The sequence below is a fragment of the Tenrec ecaudatus genome, chromosome 13 (assembly GCF_050624435.1).
Source record: "Tenrec ecaudatus isolate mTenEca1 chromosome 13, mTenEca1.hap1, whole genome shotgun sequence".
NCBI lineage: Eukaryota > Metazoa > Chordata > Mammalia > Afrosoricida > Tenrecidae > Tenrec > Tenrec ecaudatus.
In genome coordinates, this window is record NC_134542.1 from 1712157 (window position 1) to 1721727 (window position 9571).

General features: G+C 60.7%; 2 protein-coding genes across 2 annotated transcripts; both read left to right on the top strand.

The window, feature by feature from the left end:
• The first annotated feature begins 552 nt into the window (after nt 1-552).
• On the top strand, nt 553-1704 carry OTOS (otospiralin). The gene is made up of 3 exons (XM_075529486.1): nt 553-610; nt 714-740; nt 1520-1704. The coding sequence occupies exons 1-3, from the start codon at nt 553-555 to the stop codon at nt 1702-1704; spliced, it is 270 nt and encodes an 89-aa protein (XP_075385601.1).
• A 2632-nt stretch (nt 1705-4336) lies between these two features.
• Nucleotides 4337-9034, top strand: COPS9 (COP9 signalosome subunit 9). The gene is made up of 3 exons (XM_075529339.1): nt 4337-4469; nt 7715-7787; nt 8785-9034. Exons 1-3 carry the CDS (start codon nt 4407-4409, stop codon nt 8820-8822), a joined length of 174 nt encoding a protein of 57 aa, XP_075385454.1. The 5' UTR covers nt 4337-4406; the 3' UTR covers nt 8823-9034.
• Nucleotides 9035-9571: the final 537 nt, after the last annotated feature.

A 9571-nucleotide genomic window follows, 5' to 3' on the forward strand; every position in this document is an offset into this window, starting at 1 on the left:
GGGGGCCCTGGAGTCAGTGCCTCATGGCAGTTTCAGTCCGAAGGGCGGAAGGCCAGCCTGGCTGATGCTTGGCGCATCTCCCCCGTGGAGAGGAAACGGCCTCCTCTCTCAGTTGGTGCTGGGACCGTGATGCAGTGGGGTCACGGGAGCCCAGTCCTCTGGCTGCGATGAAATATTCAGTGTGACGTCTCCTTCCTGCCCCACGGCACTTTTAAGAAGAGGCGCTGGCTGGGCCCTGGTGCAGACATCCCTCCAGGCTGCTCGGCAGAGGCTGAGCCAGGACACTGCCAGGTAACCCCGAGGGGCTGCTCCGCTGACCCCGGCTGCGTGACCCGGGCTGCAGGCGTTGATTCCTTAAGAGATCAATGCGGGTGTGGGTTTCGACCTCGGGACAAAGGCCAGAAACGCACAGAACCGGCTCTGAGCTCACTGCAGACAAGTGCCCACCTGGGGTGGCCAGAGGTAGGGGGTCCTGGTGGGCAGTCAACCCTGTCTGTCTGTCCATCTGTTTCTCCTGCAGGTGAGAGCGGAGCTCGTGGGTGCCAAGGAAAGATGAAGGGTGCCCCCCTTACTGGGCTGGCCCTCTGCCTCCTGACGGGGCTCCTGGCAGGTGAGGAGGGTGGGCTTCCTCAGCCCCAGGGGCCGGGCCCTTAGCTGGTGGGAGGGGGAGGGCGTGGGGTCCGCCTGATTGACTCGCTCCTCTCCCTCTTCAGGGGCCAAGCCTGTGCAGGAGGACACTGGTAGGTGTTCCCTGAACCCCTCTCCTTCCTGGCAAGGACTGCAGGGGTTGGGGTTGGTCGGGGTGCAGAGAGGAGGAGCCTCCTGAGCAGGCAATCGGGAGCCCCGGGCCAGGGGTGCTGGCGAGAGTGCAGACTGCCCCTCCAACCACTCAGGAAAGTCTTGCTGCACCCCACCCCCAGGCTCCGCCCATACCCCCAGCCTCACACCTGGACTCCTGGTCCCGAGGACTTAGCCCTAAGTTCTGACTGCAGCCCATCACCACCCACGCTCCTGTGCCCTTCCACCAGTGTCTCTATACGCCTGTGCTCCAGCGCACCTGTGCTGTGTACTTGGCCTCCCATGTACCTGGACACCTGTGCTCGAATACACCTGTGCCTCTGTGTCATTATACATGTGTGCTACAGTACATCTATGATCCAGTATACTGGTGGCTCTGTGTACCTGGACACCTGTGTGCCTGTGCCCCTGGGCTGTGCTTTCTTCGGAAGAGCCACCAGCTCGCTGTCCACCACTCTGTGGCCGTGCCCCAGACAAGGCTGGGGGTGGGGGGAAGGCTTCCCAGTTCCTCCTTGTTCCACTCCCATTCCCCCTTTCCTGTATCCCCCCGCCCCCATCCCTGTATCCTCTCACCCTCCTCCTCCTCCTCTCCTCTCCCTCCAGTTCTCTCTGCCCTCAGATCAGGAGTCCCCAGGGAGCGGGACCACCTCCAATTGCTCCCCAGGTATTTCCGGGCTTCTGTCCATGGGGCAGGCAAGACCAGCTTCAATGTGTTTTCCAGACCCCTACGCGGAGCTGCCGGCCATCCCCTACTGGCCCTTCTCCACGTCGGACTTCTGGAACTACGTGCAGCACTTCCAGGCTCTGGGAGCCTACCCGCAGCTCGAGGAGCTGGCCCGCACCTTCTTTGCCCACTTTCCCCTGGGGAGCACCCTGGGTTTCCACGTCCCCTACCAGGACGACTGAGCAGAGCCCACGGGCATCTAGCCGGCCTCTGAGAGCAGCGGGCAGCCCCAGCCAGGCTCCAGGGGGCTGGGGCCTGACACACTCAATAAACTCCTGACTGAGCAGAACAGAGGCTCCTGGGTTTTCCTTCCAGGGCGGGCGGTGCCAGTCCCACATCCTCTGTGGCTAGGAGAATCCCCTGGCTCCTCTTGGATAGTCAGTGGCCATGCACACTTCCTATTGGCAGCCCCTGCAGGGGGAAATTGAGGCAGGGCCGTTTGAGTCAGTCTGGGCTGTCAAGGTGACCCAGCAGGCCAGAGGGGAGCCATGGCCCAACCCATGCCTCTGCCCTTGGCCACCGGTGGGCTGGCAGCCGCACCCCTGACTGGCCCTTCAGCCACCAGCATGGAAGTCACCCCTCTCTGTGAAAGCACATGCCCACAGGGACACAGGGAGGGCACATGAGAAGAGACCAGGGCTGGGTGGGCTCTGTCTGGGAATGGAAGGTTCTGGAAATAAGACCTCACTTGGGTGGCCTGGGCTTTCCAGAGGGCAAAGCCACTGGGGAGGGGCTGTGGTGAGCAGTCTCTCTGCTCCTGGTTCTGCAGGTGGGGGCACCCCGGGCAGGTGTGCCGGCCGGTGCTGGAGGGGTTGCAGGTCATGATCCAGCAACTAAAGCAGAGGTCTGGGGTCCCGAGACTGTAACTCTGAGGGCAGCCAGTCTTTCCCGAGGGGTGAGCTGCTGGTGGGTGTGCACGACCGACATGATGATCTTATGTTTAGCACCATAACCCAGGGCGCCCACTGAGTGGAGAGGGCGTTTAGAGGTGAAACTACAGTCTGAGGAGGGACAGGTTGTGGCATAACCAGCAGGTGGGGTGACCTTTGATTCCCAGGGCGGGTGTCTGGCTGTTTGAACAGGTCTGCGGGCTGGTAAGGCACTGAAGCCTGTTAAGCTGAGGACCGGGGAGGGGGACTGGTCAGGTGGGGAGGGGATCGATGGGCAAGATTGGAAGAGCTCATATGTAGGACTTGGGGGACCTGCGGGGCTCAAGGGGTTTGGGGGTATTGATTTGCATGTCGTTGTGTGTGTGTGTCTGTGTGGTATGTAGGTGTGTGTGTCTGTGCATGTGATATGTGTCTGTCAGTGTGTGGTGTGATGTGTCTGTGTGTGTGGTATGTGCGTTTGTGTGTGTGTGTGGTATATGTTTCTGTGTGAGTGTGTGGTGTGTGTGTTCCAGGTACAGCCCTACTCCGTTGTTGCTGGGTGCATCCAGTGGACCCCGTGTGACCCAGGACCACCCCTCATCGGCCCCCCTGGCTGTGGTTCCCATGGGGCAGAGGGCAGCTCTGTGCTTCTGCGTGGCAGCCAGCAGGTCTGAACCAGGAAACTTCAGTTGAACTGCTGTGCCAGCAAGGCACCTCCCCAGCGTGCAGAGCATGGGGGAGGGGATGGCAGGCCTCCCCCCACTTGTGCCTTTGTTAGGGTCACAGTGTCCCCCAAAAGAACCCCATTTTCGTCTCTGCTCAGCCCCACCCCCTAGCTGCCTCAACACTGCTGATAGGCTGAGCAGACACCCTCCCCCAACTTCACTGCCACCCCTTGCTACCCACTCTTTCCTGAAGACCTTGAAGCCCGTGTGGGCTGCTCAGATTTGGCTGTGACCCCCCCATACAGACAGCACCCTTAAAGCTAACCCCTTCCCCATGCTGATGTAATCCTTCACCCCAGCCCCCTGCTCTTCACAGCCCCACCCCCTCAGAACGCTCCCACCTCCACCTGCATAAAGAGCACCGCTCCTGAGCAGGGGCCACAAGCCTGTGGTACCCGCACCCCACTCCCCATGGTGCCTGCCCAGGACCCTGCCCCACCAGGGTCTCTGTTGAGCTGGGGGCCAAGAGCCTGGCCCATGGCACTCAACAAACCTGCTGGCCCTGCATGTCTTCAACGGCCCCTGATGCTCATGGTCTGTCAGCCGTGGCCCCAGGCCACACGCATGAGTCCTGTCAGCGGCCCCAACCTCTGTGACTTTACCCCCTACCCCTCCACGCCCCGACCCCACGGTCTGGGCCCATCCCCCGCTCCTGACACTGCCCTCACCCAGGCCCCTAGGACGACAGGGGCGGCTGAGGGGTGTGTGTGCCCCCTTGCTGTGACTCCTCGTCCCTAAGGTGACGCTCAGTAGGTGACCACATCCCACCTGCGGGCCCTGGCTCCTCTTCCCGCCAGGAGCCGCTCCTGCTCTATTCCCGCCCCCCCGACCCCCAGTCAGCTCAAGCTTCAGGGCAGCAACGCCCGGGTCCTCTCACCCCTCTAAGCCCGGGTACTGCAAACAGCCGAGACTGGCCAAGGGGGAAGCGAGGCGATCTCGGGAAAAGCAGGCGCTGAGACTCCGCGGGGCGAGCACAGCTCTGGGACGCAAGAGCCCCCGCGGGTCGGAACCCGTGGGTTCCTCGCCGGCTCTGGGAGCGGCCATCGGTTTGCAAACAGGGCGGCCAGCCGCTGCAGAGAAGTGAGGAGTGAGTGCGTTAGGAGGTGGCTGTGCGCGGCGTCCCCGCGCTCGGGACACCAGCGGGACACGGACGGACCTCTGGGCCCGGCGCCCGGGAAGCCGCCCGCGGCCGCCAGCACCATCGAGTCGGCGGTCCTCCGGGGCCTAGACCTGCCGCGCCGGAAGCGGTCTCGGCGGCCGGAAGTGGCAGTCCCGGAGTTGAGGGTCGCGATGAAGCCGGCGGTGGACGAGATGTTCCCCGAGGGCGCCGGGCCCTATGTGGACCTGGACGAGGTCGAGGACTCGGGGTCCCCAGGGGGGCGCGGAGCGAGGGAGCCGGCTCCTGGTGGCCGTGAGGGGAGGGGCGGCGGCGGGCACCGGCAAGGGCCGGGAGGGGGGCCGGGGACCAGGACGGGAAGGTGGTCGGGAGGGGGACGCTGGTTCTGGTCCTGCCCGGAACTGCAACTCAGAAAGGGGCTCGCGAAGCCAGGTCTGTAGGATGCACAGGGTTGGTGGTTCCCTAGAGGTCCGCTTGTGAGGATCGTGGTCTTTCACACGGAGCCGTAGTGCACGCCGAAGGCCGCAGCTCCTGATCTTCATCCGCAGGGGCTTCCGGGCCCCGTCCCTTGCCGCGAGCAAGGTGCTGGCATCTGCTTTTCCCGGGTGGTCAGTAAGCCTTCCTCCGATCCCGATGCCCCACTCTTCTTCATTAAGCCGTCTTCTCTGATGGTTTGCTCAGCATACAGACTGGGTAAGTGGTAAGAAGATACCGCCCTGACACCCCCCTTTCCGGATTTTAAACTGCGCGGTACGCAGTATTCCCTTGTTCCGTTTGCGCGGCTGCCTCTCGAGCCATGTGCAAGTTCCTCACGAGCACAATCAAGTGTCCTGGAATTCCCGCCCTCCTCAGGGCTAGCAACATCGCATTACGGTCTGCAGAGCTTAATGCTTTTGCACAGTGAATGGAACACAAGTGACCATCTTTCTGGGCTTCTCTGCTCTGAGCCAAGATCCAGCTGATATCAGCGATAACCTTTGTTCCACGCCCTCTTCTGAATCCACCCTGTCAGTGTACTGCTGCAGCTGTTTTGAATGAGCTTCAGCAACATTTTACTTTGCAGGGGCTAACAGTTATATTGTTGGGTCACCTTTCTTTGGAATAGGCACAAACATGGATCATCCCCACTCAGTTGGCCGGGGAGCTGTCTTCCAAATTTCCCGGCATGCACAAATGAGCGCCTCCATTGCTTCGGCGTGTTGAAACATTTCAGTGGTCTTCCATGAATTCCTGGAGGAGCTTTGTTTCTGTGAGTGTACTCTGCAGTTTGCACTCCTCCCATCAGCACCACTGGTTCTTGCTCATGTGCAAGCCCCCGGAAATGGTGGACTGCCGACTAGTCCTTTCTGGTACAGCGACTGTGTGTTCTTTCCATCTTCTTGTGATGCTTTCTGCATCCGTCAATGTCTTGACCATGGAATCTTCCCGTATTTCAACTCCAGGTTTACAATTTTTCTTGAGTTCGTTCTGAACTCATGCCGAGCTTGCCCTTCCTTTGGGGTTTGCTGACTCTAGGTCTCTGAGCCTTTCTGTGAAGCATTTTACTTTGTCTTCTCAAGCTGCCCTTTGAAGTTTTCTCTTCACTTCTTTGACTTCACCCTTTCTTCCACTGGCCTTAGATTCTGTACGTTTATGAGCAAGTTTCAGACTCTTCTGACGTCCACTCTGATGTTTTCTTTCTTTCCTGTCTTTTTAACGACCTCTTGCTTTCTAAATGAATGACAGTCTTGATGTCCTCCCACAGCTCATCAGGTGTGCTGTCATTAGTGTTCATCGGGTCAAATCCATTCTTGAGATGTTCTCAGAACTCAGGTGGTAGACTCAGTGTCATATTTTGGCTCCCGTGGACCTGTTTTCACTTCCTTCAGGTTCAGCCTGAACACTCACAGGAGCCCTTGCTGGCCTGTCCCACAAGCAGCCCCGGACCAGATTTTGGCTGCTGATACTGAGCTGCTCCATCCTCTCTTGCCACCTAGGTAGTCCATTGGGTTTCCGTGTGTTCTGTCTGGAGAAGCCCATGTGTACGGTCACCTATTGTGTCGTTGAAAAGGCATTTCCTACGAACAAGTTCTTGGCCTTGCAATATTTTAGCCATGGATTTTGATCTCTGTGTGTTCTTTTTCATTTTTGATGATTTCCAGTTTTCCTCGGTTCATACTTTGCCCCTGTCCTGATTCCCAGTAAGTGTTTGCAGCTGGTTCTTTGCATTCTGAGTCATGCCCCATCCGCAAACACAGCGCCACTCAGTCTGCATCATTATGCAGACTCTTCCCTGTATCTAGAGGAGCTCCCGGCCTGAGGGCTTCATCTCCTGGCCCTGCCAGTGCCTACTGGCGGGCACAGAATGTCAGTGGCGAATCGCTCAGGTGGACAGTAAGTCCTTTGCCGTCGTAAGCTCTGCCAAATCCTGCCCACCTGGGTGGCCTGCTGGGATTTTAAATGCCAGTGGCCTGACTTCCAGCATCAGCAACACGCAGTCCATGCGGCACACGGACAGATGGGTGACACCCTGCCGGAAACAGTCACCCTGCTACCAAGCAGCTCGGGCTGCCCTCGTGGCTTAGCAACCAGATCTCAGGGGCAGCGTGCCAGGCTCGAAGATGGTGGCCAGGCCGCTCACTGCAAGTGTCACTCTCCACTGTCCTGGCAAAGGCCCAGGCCCTGCATGGCCCACTCCACCTGTTCCAGCTCCCACCCCGGGTTTCATCCTGTAACTGCTTCCCTCTCTGCTCCCTATCAGCTTCACCCCTGTTCCTAGATGGGGAGATGACCCAGGGGGAGCCCTGTCACTGCAGGCTCTGGCTGCTGATGGGGGCCAGGGGAGGGTGGGGTGCTGGCTGGCAGTGCAGGCCTGCGCTTCCCACTAGAGTCTAAGGCCTGCCCTCTTGGAGGCAGGAGTGACCGAGGCTTTGTTGTGAAGTGAGACAGGGATGCTGGTCTCACGGGTGTCCACGGTGGCCTGTCTGTGTCATGTGGACCCCTCCCTTGGGTGGCCGCTGTCAGAACCTCAGGCCGGAGCAGGCCATGGCTTCATCCTCCCCAGAAAGGGCCAGGGTCCAGAGCTCGGTGTAGCCCCTCAAACCATGCCAAGCGTGCAGGGTGGAAACTCAAGAGAATGCCCATCGGCGCACGGCAGCCGATGAGGTCAGGGCCCGGTGACCTCCACCTGATGCCCAAGTGGAGGAGGTCTGATGGGGCCGCTAGGTACTCCCACAGCTATGGCCCAAGAGATGGGCCTTATAGGCCCTGAAGGCTGCCGCCTATGAGTGTGTGCAGAGGGGCATGGGGGGGACCCGAACCCCAGGGCTGGAAGCTCGCCGCATGACAGGCTGCAAGGGTGGTGCTGTGAGGACCAAGGAAAGGCCCCCGTCGAGCCCTTCAGCACCACCTCCTGCTCAGCCGGGGAGCTCTCCCCACCCTCCTCCCTCCGTGGTCCTCCCCATGAGAGGCCCCTGACAGGCTGTCCCCTCTTCGTCCCCAGGCTGGAGGCAGCACTGGGCTGTTGATGGACTTGGCCGCCAACGAGAAGGCCGTGCATGCCGACTTCTTCAATGGTAGGGGCTCCTGGCTTGTGGGGGGCGGGGGTGTTCACTGGGAAGCTCAGGCTCGTGGCACAGGCTGCCCAGGAGAGAAGCGGCTTGGCATGGTACCCGCCTGGCCCTCAGCAGTGCCCACCATCCTTTCCCCATACACCTGGGGATTACTGCTCATTCCCTTCCCCCTCCACCCCCCACCTGCTTGTCCCCTGAGCAGCCGCTGTCACAGGCCTGGTGAGATGGACGCCGTATCCAGGGCGGGGATAGCACAAACACACCCAACATGCCAGAAATGCCATGGGCGGCCGCTCCTGCCCTCCGTGGCTTCCCGGTCTTGTCCTACAGGCCATTTGTCCTGACTGGACACTGTGTCTTTCGTGGGGCCTGGTGCTTTGAGCAGAGGAACCGGCAGAGGGGCATCTGGGTCTGAGGCCAGGGGCACTGGCCCTTCCCTCAGAGGGGGGCAGGCACAGTGACACCGCTGTCACCCCTGCACACTGACTGGGCCTTGGTCTCCTTTCCAGCTGGGGCAGGGGTGGTGCCCCCGAGAGGGCGGTCATGCTGGTGGCCCACTGTGTAGTGACCTGCTTCTGTAGCGGGCACCCGTGCACCCGCAGGCCGTGCTGCTGTGTCACGGAGGTCACTGAGTGGCGTGGCCCTGACTCGTGCCCCTGCGGGTGCTCAGGCAGTGCTGAGAAGAGGAGTGACCCCGAGGTGGGCTCAGGAAGGTGATCCGGGTGTTGTGCACGGGCTCCAGCTGTGGTCTTACAGGCGGCCCAGGGAGGCTTGGTCTGACCCTCCACATCACAGCCCTGCTTAGGGCAGGCCTGAGGCGGTCACCCCGAGGCCCTGTCTGAGGTTGGCTGTCCAGAGAAAGCCGGGTAAAGTGGGTCCCTGCGGCTTGGAGCCCCGAGAGCCTGACAGGGTCCAGGGCCTTCAGCCTCCCGTTTTTTCCACGTCAGGCCGCGTGGCCCGGCCCACCCTGCTAACCTGTTGCTTCTGTCTGTCCACCTAGACTTTGAGGATCTCTTTGATGATGACGATGTTCAGTGAGCTGTCCAGCAGGACCTGGGCCCCACGGTGATGTGGAGGATGCAGAGGACGACTGTAGGCGACTAAGGATGAGGGACGCCATGCTTGACCAGGAGGGAGAAGATTAGTGTGTGCTCGCTGTCTACCAGGCGGGGCCTGCCCCTCTCCCGCTGTGAGCAGCCCTCTCCGCATGTCAATGAAAAACAAAGCAAACAGGCCACTTACTGCTGTCACGTGGGAGTGTACCAGCCCCTGGACGTCTTGTGCGTGTGTGTGCGTGTATGCTCGTCGGTGTAGCAGATGTTGCACTTGTCCACACACAGCTCGCCCACCGTGTAACCCAGGGTGAGGAGGAGCAAATACCGCCGTGCACGTGGCTCAGCTGCAGCTCCTCGTGCTCAGGGTCCGCGGCGGTGTATGGGGGGAGCAACAAGGGAGTGGCAGGGCTGCCTTGGGAGCCTGGGACTTCTGAGGCGACCTTCACTGCCTTCCCTGGAGTACCCCCAGTGGGATGTGGGTGGAAGGCCTCTGCCTCTCCCCTGGGGTCTCCACCCTCAGCCTGGACAGGGCCCTTTGTGCGGTGGGGCTGTGCCCACCATCATGAGGGTTCAAGAACCCAGCACAGGAGGCCGGCCTCCGTGTCTTAGACAAACAGGAGACCAAGCCAGGGGCGTGGTGGCAGGATTTAGAAGGGCAGCTGCTGCCCAGAGCCAAGATGGGCAGCTCTGAGCAGGGTACAGACAGTCACAGTGTTCTGCAGAGTGGGGGAG